The sequence below is a fragment of the Syngnathus leptorhynchus genome, chromosome 2 (genome assembly GCF_054491065.1).
Source record: "Syngnathus leptorhynchus isolate UIUO chromosome 2, UIUO_Slep, whole genome shotgun sequence".
NCBI classification, from domain to species: domain Eukaryota; kingdom Metazoa; phylum Chordata; class Actinopteri; order Syngnathiformes; family Syngnathidae; genus Syngnathus; species Syngnathus leptorhynchus.
In genome coordinates this window covers 12,901,326-12,920,257 of record NC_141196.1, presented here as the reverse complement: position 1 = coordinate 12,920,257, position 18,932 = coordinate 12,901,326, and the positions used below count along the sequence as shown (strand labels likewise).

The window sequence follows — 18,932 nt, the reverse complement described above, 5'->3', positions numbered from 1 at the left end:
AAAGCCACAAATACTTTGACAGAATTAATGACAACTGTAATCAATCTTGCTAAGTTTGTGTGTCTGTATACTTGGGATGGAAACTTGATACATTTTTTCAACATTCTTTTTTGAAGGAATTCATGTGACACTCAGTAGCATGATGTGAAGACCTAAATGTGTAATAATAATAATAATTTAGTATTATTATTATTAATTATTATGCATGGTGCAAAAACATATATGCATACAGAAACCAAATAGAAATAATGGACTACTTACCGCCACTTTGCTCCCAGTTATCTGCATGCAGCAATCAGCGGAGAAGGTTAATGTGCAAAAAGACACAAACAGCACAATCATAAGTAGGCCAGACAATTACACATGGAGGCATGAGCGTTATCTTGTGTGATATTACAACTTGTCCATCAAACACAATACAGCTCGGACTTACTTTTATATGTAACATTTGACAAGAGAACACTTTTTGAAATTAGAAGCACATACAGAGGAAAATGTCTGTTTTGCAACTATAAATTTCCAGATGTTTCAGGTGTTAATAAAAAAGGTGGGTGGGAAAAAAATGCAGCATGCAAACCTTTTCAGTTTCTCCTCCCTGTTGCTAATTTATTCCTTAGAATGACTGTACGTATAGTAATTACATGGCAACAACTGTGGAAATGATGAAGTCATCTATTTTCGCTGATCTATTCAAATGTAGAGATCCATTACCTAAAATGAGGGGTGGAATGTGCTTGTGGTTTAACATCAATCAGGTTTCATTAGTGTTTGGCACTGGGTATTAAACTTGAGCGCTGGAGCTCTCTGGAGGATGCAGTCACCAGGCAACAAGTTCTCCCCAGAATTTGGAAGTTAATTATATAAAATGTACACCGCTACATTACTGTCATGACTTGAGCAAATTGGTACACAACAAATATTAGGTATCTAAGTGAAAAGCAAAATTAATCACTTCACACCAGCATAGTGCCATCTACCGTGTGAGCTAATCATAGCGTCATTGATCACTCCACCTAAGAACAAATGATTATCTAGTACCATAAATGTCTCTCAATACGGGTTAATTCCTTTATTCTTGAGTTCAGCGACGCATAAGTGGCTCATGTCAATCGTGACTATAGTCACTTACTGTCACGACTATGCCAACGACATCAAGTGTGCCTTATTTGAAAATTTGGAGTCTTATGCAGTCAAGATTTTTTTTTTGTGTTCAACAAAGCACAGCAGAGCATCATGCAGTGTCCCCATTGAAAGTATATTTACTATTACTATTTTGTAACATCAGTGTGCCATTCACACAACACATTTGGTGTCCAACATCGTAGAATTGTAATTCTTCGTAGGGACAGGGAAAAAGAAAAAGTAATCTTGAAAAATAAGCTTATCAGCCCTATACGTAAAATCTGTTTTTAGTCGTAAGCAAAGCTAGACACAGAAACAGAAAATGTGCCGCTTGACTGCCTGCCGTTTACAATATGATTATCTTCCATATGAAATGTCTTCCAATGAAGAGCTTCTCTTAATTGCATCTGAGGAAATACATATTGATGACATATCAAGGAACACACTGCGCCTATTGCCTTTTACCTTCGTCTTTGTCCCCTTCTTTTGCCCTTTTGATTTTTCTCTTTTCTAATCTTATTTCGCATGTCTTTTGGTGAGATGGTTCCCGCCACCTCTCAAGACTTTTCAAGTGCTGCAAAGTCAATTTTACAAGAGCCGCCCGCCACCTGGTGTGTGACACAGTGGTTTTTAATCAGTCTTTGTACCCACCGTTCTCCACGACTTAACACGCCAGGAATGTTTCATACTGACTCAACATACTGTATGCAGATCACCACCTTTTCCACAGTTGATGCCACAAAGAAATATAAAGAAAATAGTTTGAAAGAAGCTTCTAAAATCCAACAGACAGTCTTGAGACTGCACACACAACTGTGAGGGAGGAACGTGAAGGGTAGAGTCCAATATGTATTTATTTATGTGCACCAATAGGAGAAGGATGGATTGGTTTAGAAGTGGAACTTCTAAGGCCAAATAATTCTGAAATGCGGTGACTGATGTCACAAATGCGATATGAATGTAGGAGACATCCATTCGACCAATGTATTTTGTCTGAAAATGTGTTCTTGCTAAACTGAACTCTTTAGAAGACTGGCATTGTCAGAAAGCACAAGAAAAAACAAGACGGAGTGGAGACATTCATTCGCCCAATGTTTTTCGTCTGACCCTCCCATCATGCACCTCAAGCATCTGCGGAACAGCAGAGTTTGAATCAAACATGAAATTAGTGTCTGGACAAACACAATCTCATTGAAAGGAGTTAACAGTGTTCCAGGAAAAGTGGCAGCTTAAATCGGATGGCTGAACATGAAAAAAAGCGGGAGATAATGAAAGCAGGTGAAAGACAACGTGCTCATGCAAAGCTGATGGTCAAGGACGCCCATATGACACGTTGCTGCAAAGCAGAGCAAGATTCTTTTCTGTGGAAACACCGCTCATATTCAAATGGGTCCGTGTGCAAACTCTCCCAGAGAAAAAGCAATTCCTTTAGGTTGGTGGATGTTATTTGCAAGACTCCTGTGGAGAAGTGAGGAGTGTTTCTCAATTTTGCTTGGTGATAAAGAGGTGGCCATTCATGAGTTGGAGCCAAAAGGAATAAATATTGCCTCCACTTTGAAAGACATTTTTATTTGGTTGAACAAAATAATCTGTCATTCTCCACATTGGATAATGCTTCAGGCCACGTTTATGGACGCAAACTCAATGCTATACTGGACATTTTATACAGCGTTAGATTTGTATGCAGAAAACTGAGAAAATCTGCATTAATTTTCTATCTCTCGACAGATGTAAACCTCCCCCTCTATGCATTTTGACTCTGTATTCTCTGGGTGATTATTTGAAGCCAAATCGATGCCAGGGCAATATAAATAAAAGTTGGAAATTGACATTGGGAAAATATTATATGGCTCTTTAGTTACAGCAATATAAAAAGAGGCAGACTCAATCTGGACTTTAAAAAAACATCAACAACTTAGAGGAAAATCCAAAGCTTGAAAGGCCCAAACCCAAGTTGCAATCTCAGCAGGCAAATAAAAACACCAAGCGCCATAGCAAACCAACAAACCATCAGTCCTGCATTGATCATTTGGTATACATTTCCACAAGCAATATTTGCCCCAAAACTCCTAACGGAGATGATTTGTTGTCATAAGTTGTAAAATATTACTGCCATCAAACTGTATTTTCAACAGATCGTGTGATTTTATTCCAATCGTTTCATTTGTCATTTTGGTTTTAGAAGCTAGAGGTAACCACATATGGACAAAAGCAAGAGGCTGATTTACATAATCAAGAATCTTTGGTCCAAAGTTATTTTCAATACTATATCATTGTTAATATTATTATTACATAAAGGGGTTTTCTTGATGTGGCGAGATGCCTTTTTATTTTATTCATACCATCGCTATCATTTTAAAAAATGCATATCAAGTCAACTTGAACAATTATCGCAAGCTTTAATTTGTTAAACTAGTTCCACCAAAACTAAAGTTGTGCCACCACTGCCATTAAAGGGAGTAATATCTTGCACTTGAATAGAGGCTACACCTTCCATTGCCGGAGGCTACTCCCCCGTGGCACTCAATGATATGTCAACACTGACATTCAACCATTCCCTCTTCTTCCCGTCTAATGAAAGTAATAGCGAGGTGCTGAGAGACATGACGTTTTGTTCTATTGCCTATTGACTACACACATTATGTTAGTCATTTGAATAAAATATCATTGCTCACAAAAGCATAATGGGCCTAGTGAGGAATTCAATCATCTCCGAAAAAAAATCATCATTATCAATAATGCCGTTTAATTACCATAACAATGAGGAGGCAAATAAATGATGACGCTTTGCAGGTTTGGGAAGCTAGCTCAGGGAGTATAAAAATAATCACTCTGTCGTAGATGAGCGTTGATGAGCCGCTAAGATTTTTTTTTTTTCATATTGCAAAACAAGTCTTGCAGTAATAGTGGTTGTAGCTGTTTATACATTCAACTGCAGATAAGTGAGACTTGGAAAAATATGAAACAATAATAAGCCTCCCTATAAAGCAGGGAAAGGCAGACTATAAAATAGTCATAAACAAGAATTCATCTATTTTGGGGCAAACGCACGCTTGTGTCGAACCTTCAGAGTTAAGCTACGTCATCTTCGTGCAAATTAAGATCTTACTCAAGATGCAGTAAGACTGCATATACTAATTTGAGAGACTAGTTAACTGCTCTGACAGTTGTTGCTGTTTTGGTGAGCAACAGAGTGCTATGTGCTAACCAGGTTAATGCATTAATGCCCATGTGTCAGAGGCTCTAAAAAGGGGTCAGATGAAAGTTTGGTATGAGGTCCACCTCAGACGGTTTCATTGGATCCTGTGACGTATTTGACAGTTTAATTGGATTTGATGAGACTATCCATAAATGTATTGCCTGTATGAAGCTCTTTGGTAAAAATCCATGAATTAACCGCATTACGGTTAAAGTCACAGGGTTCAAAGCGTGGGGGAAAAATAGCAGCATATATTCTGGGAATTACCGTAGTTTTTATCTTTTGAAAAGCATTTGTATTTATATTTTATTTTGTTAATGGAAATGTTCTTTCAATTTTAGTTTGGGTTCTTTCATTAGTTTTCCTTTAATCCTATAATTTTGCTATGAACAAAGGCAAATGTGAAACTGTATTTTTTTTTTTTTTTCTTCTTGAGAAAGGAGACATCTCGTTGAGATCTCATCAGCTCATCACATCTCATTTATTGGTCTTGTGTGATTAAAGGCAAAATCAATGTAATGAAATACAAAATCATCATCATCATCATTATTATTACTACATGTTTTGAAATCAGCTATTAAAGATCCAAATTGATAATTAACATCATATCTGACTCGCTGTCTGTGCCTATGACGATTCTATAAAATGCCACAGTACAGTTTAAGTATGAAACAAAAATAAATACTGTACAAGTAAATGGAATAACGCTTCGATTTTGTTATGTTCTAAGTGAAAGCTAGAATTGCCACCAATTGCTTGTGTACAATCCAAATTGATAGTTAACATCATATCTGATGAGCTGATCAGAGTAAAAGTATGAAACAGACATAAATACTGTACAAGTAAATGGAATAACACTTTGATTTTATGTTTTACGTGCAATGGCTTTTTAATGCAAACTCCAATTGCACTCTTTTACAAAACAATAAGTGAACGTGCCACTTGTAAATTTCCATGAAGGCATACGACAACCCAAAAAACCCAAATCTTGCATGCAAGCAAACGTTTAGATAAGCACTGACCATCCACCGAGCATTGAGTGAGTGAGTAAGTGCCTACTATTACCCAGTGATGGTGGTTGCAGCATGATGGGAACAAAACGATGGGAGGGGTGGGGGGGGTATACATATAATCAGATGGCAATCTGAATATTTACAGTTGTGAAGCGTGGAAAGTGCGAGACAACAGAAGTGTAAGGAAGCCATACTGCAAAAGCAAAGAAATCAAGCTTGAACTCATTCTGGAGATTCACAAGGACACATCAACACTGTTGAGCACAACTCCTCTAATTGGGTAAGCACACTTCACTTTGTAAGGAAAACAAATTCACTTGACTTGACTTACAGATTTTGCAGTGGCAGAGATGTATTGAACTACCATCTCCCGTTTAGTGCTCAAGTCCTTCCCGCGTAGAGGCGCCTTTCGCTCTTCATTCAGATTCATGTCCTCCTAGACGGCAGATGAATATGAAGACAGTGAGTGACGCTTCACAAAATGTCGAAGACAATTTATAAACAGATTAAAAGAGTCATCTTTAATGAGCAGGTCAACAAAGAATCTTCCCTGACGTATTAGCTTCAGCACTATATAGGCAAAGAATGAAATAATTACTGACAGTTAATCTGAGCTAATCCATCAATCCATTTTCTAATCGCAGGTGAAGATGGAGATGAAGCCTACCCATCGAAAAGTGTTCTGTACAGAGTTGTTTTATATATCCAAATGTAAAAACCATCAAATAAAAGCAAGACTTCTGAACTTTAATCTCATACTACTCTTTTGATCTGAAACCGGAATGCCTTTCAGTATACAACAAAAACAAATGAACTGACTTTGTCTTTCCAATACTTTTGGAAGGGGACTATATACAATCAATCATTCACACTGATATTCACACCTCTGGAGGATTGAAACCTAAATCCTTATTCACGGTATGCAGGAAAAGGCCAGAGTAAGCCAATAGAAGCACTAGGAGAACATGCAAATGCCACACAGGACGGAGCTGAGATTCAAACCCAGACAGATTAGTAGTTTAAACAATTTTTTATTTAAAACCATAAAACACAACTTTTTCTTGAACATTCACATAAATAAAATACATTTTAGACACTTTAGCACCTTGTCATGACTGATCTTTTAACTTCACGCTTTGTCTTGCCACATCTTTCACTCAATCGAGCCTGATACACAAGGCATTTTAGTTCTAAAATAAAACCGAGGCAGGACAACTGAAGTGATGCATAATGACACCACTCACTTTTCCTTTCTATCGACTGTTATAAAGTTTTTTTATAGCATGAAAGCATTTTAAAGTTTGTTTTTAATGTAGAGTGGGTTTGTCACGGTAAGCCAAGTAACTTTTCTAGGTCATATGTAAAGGAGGCAAGCTATAGTTAATGAATGTGCGCTGTAAAATGAGCTGCATGTAGCTCTCAAAAGAGGCAATTCAAATCTAATGTAGTCTCTCGCAAAAATGATGGGTAAGTACTCATTTTATGTTACCATCTTATTTTAATCAACAAAGAGATTAACCACCACATAAACTTTTATCACGCTTATGATCAGTTCAAAAATGTCAACTCTGCTTTTATCTTGGTGAGTTCAACATTCACACTGGTTAAAATGCTAAAAATGCAAGCATCAATGTCACATACAGCTTTCATTGCAGCTTGCACTTTTGAATCAGATCATGTCCTTCCACAGGTGAATACTTTCATTTCTCGTATTTTTTTTCTTTGTTGGAGCCCAAAGGTAGAGCAAGAAGAGAGGACAAAATGGCAGTATTAATTAGTCCTTGAATAAATGAATGTTGCAAGGCTATATCAAATGTACAAACTCAAGGGAAAAAAGGACAAACCAATCAAATTGAATAAGCCTTGATCGGCAGTGAGTGTGCAATAGTGAGGGTATCTTTTTGCTTCTTTCATTCTGCGTCACAAAAGACATCTTTCATGTGAAAGGCATCAGCGGCTGGAGCAAAGGCCGAGCAGAGGACTAATAGCTACAGAATGACATGGTGATTAGAGTAGAAGGGGATGTTTGGAAGAAGCGCTCTCTCTCAAAAATGGATGTCTTCGTATCAGCGGGGAGAATAAAAACATTCATTCAAGCTCCCCCAGCAAATCCGTGGCGCATTAGCAGAGCCTTGCTGCCCTCTACTGCTAAGTGAAGAAAATCATGCACACTGATTTGGGTGATCGGATCCAACACAGACAGCAGTTAACTAAATCTGTTTATGTTTCACTTTATGAATGAAGAATGAGACAATCTTACATAATAAATGGAATAGTTTAGAAAAAGCTTGGCATTTTGGCAGGTTGTTTTGGGGTATAAAAGCTTCTTGTTTTGACATTCAACATTTCCATATTATATTTTATCTCTTAACTGTTTTACAGTTGCAATATCGGTCAATGTTACATTTTTCACTTCATGAACACAAAATATATTCTAGTAAAAACCACCACCGAAATGAAATAAATTAGACTCAAGACAAAAACTAATGATTACTAAATCTTCAGACTGAAATAACTAATGCCCAGACTATAGACAAAAGAGCATCCACAATAAAGGTTTAGGTAAATGCACAAAATAGTCTGCGTAAGTATATTGAGTTCACTTAATATAATTTACTTGATAAACATTTGCTAATGAATTTAATAAACATTTTGCAACTTTAATTAGTGCAATTAATGTAATTCAAAACTGAGAGGGATTAAATATCAGCCAGTCGAGTAGGGTCTCCATTTTGTTTGGGATTGTACTTTGTTCAAAGAACCTAAATATGACATTTTCAGCGGCCACAAATCAATCATTTCTCCCTTAAACCCACAAGTCTGATCAATGACTATGCGAGTTTTCATACAGGCACTCTCCAGTAGCTTGTTGTTAAAAATTCCTACGGAGCATCACTGCAGTGAGACAACTCGGATCTTATTAACTGGGAGTGTTCGTTCTAACAAAGTGCATGGAGCGCCACATAAAACCTCCATCTGGCCAGACAATCTTTTTTTTTTATTTTTACTGGCCTTCTTCGTCCCCAGAAACAAATACATGCAACACCTAACAGGCAGTAGATCCTGTTAAGAAGCAAAAAACCGATGCGCAATACTTCAATAAAAGAGACAATGTACGCAGTGAGGTTTTAAATGCAATAGACAAGTGAAAATGTCTAAGTAATAATAATGAAAGCACACCTAATGGCCCCCATCTGCACTTTTAAGAAGCCACGTGCAGCGGATTTTGATAAAAGTCACGTCAACGGGGAGATGAGCTCCTCCTTACCTACCACTGCTTTTTATGATCCCGTTATGTCCAATACAGACTGGAACCAATGATGAAAGTGGGTTTTAATACGTCGACTGTGTCAACAGGGGTTCACTGTGGTCTAAAAAGACACTCAACTAGTTCACATTGGAATCTCAACACTGGAACGCAACGCTTTGTGTGAAGGTGATCTCTGGCTGATTGTTCCACAACATCTTGGACTGGTGTCAGCCGCGGTTGTGACATGCAAACTCAGTGAGATGCCGTTGACTGAGAAGTTGAGCGGATTTAACGTTGTGCATATTGATGAAGGGCTCTGTCTTTCCGCTATGTTCATCACAGAAAAAAAACAGTTTTAACACATACGACAACCTTTTGAAAGCAGTGATGGATGATGTCTAAACGCATCTCAGACTCCCTGGATCTCTTATATTTCTGCTATCAAAGGATCATTTCACCTCACACAGAAACCTTTCTCGTAGCTCCTCTATTTTCGGCTTTTCATTCACAACTCCTCCATGACCTGTCAGCAATCAGCCTTAGCTTAAGGCTGTGTGCTATTTATGATCACATGTGAGAGGCAATAACCTTTCCCCCAAAGTAAAACATATTTTCACTTTCTCCAGGTCATTAGTGCACAGAGGGAGGGGGGGGGAGTCTGACTAATATGGCACTCCACTAATATAACAGAAAGGCTGTAAAAGACGGATGCCAAATCAATTAGACGTTTGCGTGACCATAAAAGGGATGGGTTTGGACAAAGGTTTACACAGTGCAACCTTTGAGCTTCAACAAATGTCCATTTCCGGCATGATTTAGTAACTACAGTCTTTGTCCAGTTGAAAAAAATAATGTCTGAAATAATAACAATTTATATAGGGTCATTATCAACAGGCATGTGTAAAAATAAGGCGAAAAAGCAAAATTCATAAGCATGAGCCAGGCACGTAGTTAAGCGTCTGCACAAAACGGTGTACTTTCCAGTCTTGCATTATTATTCTTATTAAGCCACATTCCACTGAGCAGCCAACACGTCTGAGGCCAAACTTCAATCTTGAATGTCTGTGGATGCATCACAAAAAAAATCTAAATTAAAAAAGGACAAAAATGGTAAAACAAAGACTGATGACGTTTTGATGCTTATGAAGTAAACGTTTGGAAAAAAACGTGGAAATCTCACCGTATTTGATTTGAGGATGTCTCAAGAGTTGTGGAAGTCTCAACAATTGAACAAGTCTCAAAGGTTTGTAATGTTTTCATGATATATGCGGATGTCTCATGCGATCTGCAGAAGCCTCTGAAGATGTGTGAAGTATCACAAGTTTCACTAAAGCCTTACGAGATTCACAGACGTCTCACTGCACTTGTTTGGTTTTTCAGATCTATGGGAAACTCGGGAGATTTGCTTCAGTCTTTAAAAATATGAATTCCAAAAAGGTTTTGATTGTGATTTTGTGTTTTTTTATATGTATGACTATTTAAACATTGTCCAGCATTTTGTGAGTCCACATTCTAAAAACTGCTGTATTAAAAAAAAAAAAAAAAAAAAAAAAAAAAAAGATCTTGAACTCTAATGTGACACTACTAGTTACCGTGCTGTATGTTTTGTGTGACTTTACAAGCATATTTTATTCATTAATTGTGGCCAAATTGCCAAATTAGAATCCAAAGATTCCACTGAAGTCTGAGAGCCAAGGGTGAAGGCTTGAATAGTACATAAATGAATACCCCACTTGGATTTAAATTAATTACTGTAATTGAACATTTTTGCTTGGGATTGTCAATGCCAGTCAAATGTCAATCCCTGCTCAAACCTGCTTTCTGTGTCATCTGTCAGCGAACAAATATAAGCTCGGGTTTAACATTGCTCCACCCTTAAACGCACAAACATCGTCACTGAGAGGTGAACTGTGTGACAGGGATGAGCAACCAGGCAAGAAAACACTCACGTCAGAGCCTGATTAAAAACTAGAATCACTGATGGTGTAGTGTCGTGCCTGGCATTAAAGGCCATTGTCTGAGAAGGAACAAAAAGGCATACACAAAACACATTTAGGTATTATCAAGGGCACAACTTATGAGATGAAGCTGTAGTTAGTCTTTCTTTGACCCCACAGGGGAGTGAAAATGAATCATTTTGGCCTGAAAACGAAAACTGACGCGCAAATGTATTCAAATCCTAAACACAAATTAAGTCTATTCTGGGTAAAGAAGATGCATTGTGTGAAAGCAAGTGTGTCTAAGATAATTATGAGTTAGGATGAATGTTATAGCTGTGAAAAAGAGCGAGAGCGAGAGAGACAGACAGACAGAGGTAAAAACTAAGGCTAAAGTGTCCTACAGGTGGCAGTAATGTCTCCCAATTATCAGAGAAGGATCAATTAAAAATAAATCCTTCACTAAACAATCCTCTTGGAGCTAGAATTGTACTCAGCATAAAGCAATAGTTATTACACGCTGGACTTCTTGTCTCAACACTGCTATATTCAAACTGTACTGAAGGTCTACTTGCATGGACTAAAGGACAGCATCAAATGTGATTCCAGTGCGTGCAGGGACACAACAGACCAAACTTACCATCATCTTCTCAAAGAGGTCAATGATCTCCTTTTCTGAGAGGTTCTTTGAACGGTCGTCGAAAAGCGGCTGAGGGATGGGCAGTTCGGTGTGAATGGAGAGGGGGTCCGTGGGGTGCTGGATGAGGGGCTTCTCCTTCTTCGTTCCCGTCTTTCGGAAACTGGTAATGCGATCGCGCTGCAAGAAAACATGATATATCAGACATCTCTCTAATAATATTACAACCGTGCCTTCAATCCATATAAAATAAGATTAGCAACGTTCATGTCGGAGGTAAAAAAAATTCAAAACATTTTGTAACCTAAACAAATAATAGCACAAGAGCGAAACAGATCATCACACTGAAAATCAAATACTGTATGAACCTCATAGAGACTTTACTTACCACCTTACCCAAAGTTGTTAAAAAAAAAAGAAAAAACTCAGCTAACTTTCATGACGTCAACAACAATCATGACAGGCGCTATTTATTAATCTCCATAGTGCATAGTGTGAACAAAGAAAAAAAAAAAAAAACATGATCCCCACATGCAATAATTGTTAGGATTAGTATGGAATGAAAGAGAGAGCTCATGCTGAATTAATGGACATACCCGGTTGGTTTGGAAGGTAACCATTTCATTCCCTTTTAATGTGTTGTTCAATTGTAATTATTAATTTGGAACCAGTAACAAAGTTGGCAAAGTGAAAGTGTGGTTTGGGACATTTACAGCTTTTACAATGGCAGCAAACATGATAATCAGCCGCTATCGCCTTCATTTTATTAATTTATGTGTAAAAAACCTACTCCCATAAAACAGAACCATAGTATAAAGTTCAGTGGTAGATGCTGACACCAAAAAGTTACAATAGCTCAATAAATAAAAAAATGAATGCATAGTCATTTTTGTATTTAATAAAAAATGACAAATTTATCATTTTTTACCATATTTTTATTTTCACCCTATTGGACTATATGTCAGCACAGTTCTGACCTTCTTTCTAATGTTACATTTTCTAACATATACCTTCTTAAATGGAAAAAAAAACTGGTGAACACATTAAGTTTTATATTGAAGAAAAATAAAAAAAATTATAAAATATAATTTCACTTTGCCATCATGAGTCACTGCCCGGTAAATTGAGCTTTTTGTTTTTTTTCATTGAAATCAAACAACACAATAAATGTACATACATAAACAGACAAAGGTAATATTGCCATGCATGATGTTCAGTTACTGAAATATTTTCAAATGGATCGAACAAACTAGAAGCTGTCACGCTGGGTGAAACAAGAAGACACGTGACATATTTTAGCAGGAAATTAGAAATGGGAAAACATTTTCTTAGATGGCTTCTGATGCATGTTTGATCCATCTGCTTACTTCAGTTCAGTCACATCTCATGCAGCCATGATAAACAAATGAGTATCAAGCAGAATAAAAACAAAAAAGTGACATGCCAAAGTAAAACCCAGCACCTTACCATATCATCAGCCAATGTTTTTATGTGTATGTTCTGTTGGAAGGGAGGGAGGGCACAATGTAAATGACAAGAAATGCCACACAACTGGTGAATAAAACCCCACATCAATGTGGAATGCACATGTGAACAAGTGTCTCTCCTGCATCATGTCTCATTCTTATGAAAGAATGCTAACAGAGATGGAGGTGAGCCCCAAAACAAAGATAGTAACAAAACAAAGACCTGACAAATTTGTTTCCATCATCTACAGGCGTATCTCAATAAACTGCAATGGAAAATATAGATTCAAGACAAACACTAGAGAATTTATTGGTTTTAATTTGGATGATTATAGGTTACAGTAACAAAATTCCCAAATTTACCATATACAGCAAGGGTCAAAAGAAGAGGCTTTGCATGGCTGTTTTTGCATTAAAATTAATATTTTGCGCCTCATTTTTACATATTGAATAGCAAAACGGAGACTCAAACATCCATCGCCCACCATCAAAAATAGTGACCCGTTATCATGTTCATTTGACAGAGGCGCACATGACTAATTGTCAAGTGTCAATTTGTCGCTTTATTTAAAAAAAATTATTCCACAGCCGAGCTTTTTAAAATCAATTCAGCCTTGCTTCTCTAAAAGACTTACTGTTATACACAATAAGGATAAATCGGAAAAGCCCAAAACAGGAATAGTAGGGGGTAAATAAAACCCCTATTTCAAAGACAAATTGCTCCACAAATTTAGAAATTTGCTACTCCAATGAAGTTGTTAATTTGCAAACTGCTATGCAAAATGAAAATAAATAAGAAAAATCAAGCCTCGTACTGCACTGTTAATTGAAAGAAATGACCTTTTCATTTTAATTTATTGAGATGAACCTGTATATGATACCTGGAAAAAAAACATTGCACATGCATGGCATAAAAAAAACTTGTTTCAAAATTGAAGAGCACACATTTCCTGGCATGCACACCTGAAATAAGAATACCCATCACCAAGGAAAATTGAAATGATTGATAAAATGGACATTTATAATGCCATAGCCCCACAGCTTTCCAGCCCCCATCTAATTTAAATGCCCTCAAGGCACACTTTTACTGCGACCACGACACAAGATCAAAAGGTGTTGCTTATTTTATTTTACTATCCAGCTTCTTACTTATGTCTTTATGATACGAGTGTTAAAAAGAATCGTCTCAGCTATTCGCCCTCATACACTTTTAAAACACAATTTGTCACCCCGATTATCATAGGGTGAATATGCATGAGTACCTTTTATCATAGGTAGTAGTAGATTTCCAATTTTGGTTTTATTAAAGCAAAATGAAAACCAAATCCTAAATACAAACATATCTGAGGTTGTTACTTTTAATTTCAGAGATTAGACTGTGACGTTAGTTATAAATATGGCAAAACTAGTTTTAAAAGGCAATACTTGCTTCTAAAAGGGGAACATTCAAAATGACCAAAGGGATGTTCCCAAACACCATTACGTCTGCCAAAGACATTTTTAAGACGACAGTAGCTTGCAGTGCCATGTGAGCCGAGGCACGGGACTGTGAGCTGCTAATGAATAGAGCGATGTGTGCCACTAATGGTCATAAAGGTTGCCTAGAGCCGTGGATTTCTCCTCCACTGCAATCATGAAATCAGTAGTGCCGGGGAGAGCGAACACATTGGCTCGAACCTGGACCTCCCTCAGTGCTCCTCCGTCAACTGTCGCTTGCGGGGACAACTGAACACTCAGTCAAAACTTGAATCGCACATCCACACAGTGCCTTCCTTCATGCGTGTTGTGAATGGTTGTTCGAAGTCAGGAGAACATAGGGGACTATGCTGAGCGTTTGATGAAATGTCCATCCATTAAGTGGGAACACTAGTTATTTATTCTTTTGCATTTTATATATTTGTGATGGCCACCTTTTGCTTCTCATCAACTCGGCTAGGCTCATGACACTGAACAAGATAAGCAATAAAGAAAATGGATGGATGTATTGTCAAATGGCAGCACATTGAAAAGTCAAAAGTCAAAGTCCGCTTTATTGTCAATTTCTTCACATGCCAAGGCACACAAATAGATCGAAATTACGTTTTCCACCGTCCCACGGTGACTAGACACAGTACACAACAAAAGTGGTTCCCAGACCTGCACGACAAGAGGGCAGCTTCTGTGGATTGATAACTTCAAACGCCTGTAAAATGCCCCATAACAAATTAACTGACCCAAAAAAACTGATGAAATAAGTGCACGACTCAGTTAAGTCAAGTTTTGAAGGCAAGTTTTGGCCTTTGGAACATCCAGGTAATTTTGACCCAATGAGCAACTTGTGGGTATCTTTTACCGTACTTTCCGCACTATCAAGCTCACTTAAAAACTTAAAATTTACTCAAAAAACCACAGTGCGCCTTATAATGCAGAGCGCCTTATATATGGATCAATTGATGAATTTGTTGAGCAGTACACAGCGCTCTGCCAAAATGTTTCAGTACGTTTTAGTACGACTACTAATTACGAGGTCGCATCGCTTCCCAGCATTACGGCAACCGTAGTCAGGGGGCCTCACTGAATAGCTGTTGTACCCGCGAGGCTATTTCATTACAAAAAAGGTTGTTTCGTTAATTTTTTTCAAGTATGTTAACGGATCAATATGCAACGGAATCATAAATAAGCAGCACCAATGTTTTAAACCAGTCTTTAGTCGGTTTCAATCACTTTTATGAGAGAGAGTTTGAGAAACGTGATTGATTACAGGGGGCCGCCATGACACTCTGCTGAGGCTCATGGGAGTTTGGGGTGGCTAATGCTATAATGATAGCTGCTATACGCACGAGGCTCTTTCATTTCAAAATAGGCTGCTCCGTGAATATTTCGAGTAAATTTACGTATCGATATGGAAGGGAAACATAAGTAAGCAGTACCAATGTTTAAGATCGAACTTTAGTCGGTTCCGATAACTTTTATAGGAGATAGTTTGAGAAAAGCGATTGTTTACTGAGGGCTCATTGGTTATTGTGCATTTTTTGTATATAAAGTTTGACTGAATACCTCATTGACTGGTTTATCACGATACAAATTAAATTAAAGAAAGTTTATGACCTTAGTGTGCCGTTGCTGGACTAAGAAGCCAGAGCATATCACTTCCATACAGAGAGGGAGTTGGACCTTACCTCATTGACTGGGTTCATATTCTGTTTGGCACAGCACCATTTAGTGGATGCATACCGCAACCCTAGTCAACCTCATTTTGATGCAGTATAGCTTCTATTTTAAGTGCCTTTTAATCCGGTGCGCCCTAAATATGAAATAATTTCTAAAAGAAAAATATTTCAATGAGGGTCCGCCTTATAATGCTGTGCACCTTATAGTGCGAAAAATACGGTAATTGAAACTTGTCGGACAATTTGAATCTACTTTGAAGGTGTGTTTTGAGAAAAGATTTCTAGAGGTGAGATATTTTGTCCAACGCAAAAAATCATTTTCTCCAAAACCCATCACCTGATTTTCAAAATTCTTGGTGCGTTATACTCAGCTTGAAGTGGTGATTCTAACAAGACTGCCATTTTTCGGTAATGTCATGTTGCTATTGTCAGAATTTGAATACAATTTCACAATGTGAAGGCCTTTCTTTTGTCACTGCAACAATGTTAAAAGGATGTTATTACCGGGATTGTAAATCTGTGAAATTGTCTTCTAGATTTGTTTTGACAGCTGACAACAGTTTGAAACACACTGTCAATGGGATGAAAATGAAATGGCAACAAGCCAAACACACAGTGCGAGCACTTGTTTTGACTTTCTGTTGCATGTAATTGACTCATTCAAAGTTGTGAAAGTTCTTCAAATCATATTTCGAAAATGGCGTCTGCCCAACAATGGGTTCTTCTCGGTAAAGGTGACAAAGGCAACAACTATTGCTGTTGCTAAATCAAAGCATTTATGCGTCATTAACCCCCGGCATGCAACAGCACTACAATACTGTGTGAAACAGGCTAATATTTAAATGGCGCACTTTAATCTATTTAACAACAATCAAACCACTGGTTGGCAAATTGCCTTGACTTGAGGGCCTTTCCTTGCCCCATTATCTTGGCAACATTGCAACAACGTAATTTAACAATCAAGTTTACATGTCCTCAGGGTACCCTCAATTAATAAAGTAAACTTTTTCATCGTAATAAATGTTTAGGAAAAACCAACATCATGCCTTTTAAGGAGATGAGAAAAATGAATTCTAGGTCTCCCCTAAATGAAATCCTATTGAAAGTCGGTTTAGGGACGTACGCCAAAGTATGCATACAACCAATACGAATCAGAGTAAGTTATGTTCTTTTGTGCTTACTTGTGGTGGTACAAGGAAGACTAAAGTGATGCATCTCTAATGGATCTGTAACGTGCACATGTAAAAACAAACCATTTATGTTTGAGATTGGCAACATTACACAGCATTTAGTGAAAGCAATAACTGTTATTCTCAACCAATTTAACTGGACCATCTGTATGATGTCATTTTAAGTCACTCACCGGAACGATCGCGATAAAGTCGGTGGCCGCGACGCCTCTTATACGAGTTTAGAAACAAATTAGCTTTAACTTTAATGACTTCTAATAATAACACGGGGGATAACTGCCAATAGTTTGGGGCAACTTAATAAAATAGCTTGGTCTCCCTCTACAGGCAGATCCTCACCCTGGGGATAAAAATAACATTAAAAAAAATATATATATTTTATTTAATATTTATTTCTGTGCAAAAACAAGACCTTCATCTACATTGTGGCCATTTGCCAATAACGTTATTCACATTTTGGCATTTCAGGCATTCAGAGGGGACCAAATACCAACCCAATTACACACCGTCTGAACAAATCTTTGTCAAACTTAATCAAGCCACATATTTTTTATATTGTATTCAATTGCTGCCTTCAGGAACTCGGTGAGGAGGTTTACACGACAAAAACAATTCGTTCTTGAGTTATTGCTTATTAGCGCATGAAAAAAAAATTGCTTTTCGAGGCAATCAAATTTTGAGCGTTGGTTGTATTGCGTGTGTGTGTGTGTGTGTGTGTGTGTGTGTGTGTGTGTGTGTGTGTGTGTGTGTGTGTGTGTGTGTGCGTGCGTGCGTGCGTGCGTGCGTGCGTGCGTGCGTGCGTGCGTGCGTGCGTGCGTGCGTGTGGCCTTTTTGAACCAATAGATGGAGAAACAAAGACTCAATTAAAGCTGAAACACAGGACATAATATAATCCCGATTGTGTTCTATTCAAGAAGAAAATCACTTTTCCTGGATGGGTCTTGACAGGAGCTCACAGCATGTTTAAAGACAAGTTTATTTTTCCATTCCAGGACAATTCATTAGGACTTTAAAAATTCTGTCACTTTTTCCTTACCTATGCAGCGATACCACTTTTTCAGACAGTGTACGAGTAAAAGTGCTTCAATATATGCATAGTCTACGTGAAGACACTAAGTACCAATAATAATGTGATAATGCCTTTGGATACAAGAATTGCACTGTTCAAAACCACAAAATTTTCTTGATCATGTCATGGGTTTTACTCATATACCATTGTTAACAATTTAACATACAACTGCATGTTTTTCCAACATTCTTGCCACAAATTTCACTTAAATCTTTTTGTTTTAGTGACCACTGAAAGACACCATATAAATGCTGTGCTGACACTTTTAACTGAGAACTAATCTCAAAATAGGCTACTTTTTTTCATGTGTAACAGTTCAAAATTTGAAGTAATTCTAAGGTAGTTGGCTTGGTGAAGCAGTGGTTAGCACATCCGCCTCATAGAACTCTTACAGCCTGCGCTAGCATGCCATGAAGCATCTATTTAGAAGATTGCTTACAAGGACGGACTACAGTTTAAAATGGAAGATTCTCTGTGTGAGGGGAGGGGAAAGCGTATAAAGCTTGGCACATAAATGTTGCAAACTAGCATGCAAAGGCCAGATTTTTTTTTTTTAAATGGTGCACTTTTCTCAGATGACTTGCTTGGTAAAGACTAAATAAAAACTGCTCATTGAGCAATCTAAAAATAGCCTGGAACACAGTAATTGCTTTGAAAAATGAAAATGTTTAATGTCCATGCCTTTAAATGGGCATGAGTGAGTGAGCGGCCGAGCTATTCTATTATTTCAGGCGGGCACTGGGCCTGTCTTAAAACAGCAATCATTTGAAAGGGGAAGCACACAAAAGCCAGGCCAGGCAACATTTGAATGGCTTTTCAGTGAGCGCTATAACCATGTGACTGCACAGCCAGGCCCTCGGGTTATCTCTGTCCCTGTAAATCTCTTGTACGTTCATCTTT

At 37.7% G+C, this 18,932-nt stretch overlaps 1 protein-coding gene across 9 annotated transcripts in view; it reads right to left on the bottom strand.

The window, feature by feature from the left end:
* diaph2 (diaphanous-related formin 2) overlaps nucleotides 1-18,932 on the bottom strand; it is a 323,477-nt gene that overhangs the window by 274,448 nt on the left and 30,097 nt on the right. For 7 of the 9 annotated variants that reach the window (XM_085903879.1, XM_085903888.1, XM_085903850.1 and 4 more), the window contains 4 exons: nucleotides 12,626-12,658; nucleotides 11,162-11,338; nucleotides 5,666-5,770; nucleotides 262-282 (listed from right to left, as the gene is read on the bottom strand). In XM_085903879.1, coding sequence (XP_085760005.1) covers nucleotides 262-282; nucleotides 5,666-5,770; nucleotides 11,162-11,338; nucleotides 12,626-12,658 — 336 coding nt within the window. The remainder of the gene's footprint in view (nucleotides 1-261; nucleotides 283-5,665; nucleotides 5,771-11,161; nucleotides 11,339-12,625; nucleotides 12,659-18,932) is intronic. The other 2 variants (XM_085903893.1, XM_085903902.1) reach the window with 2 other exon arrangements.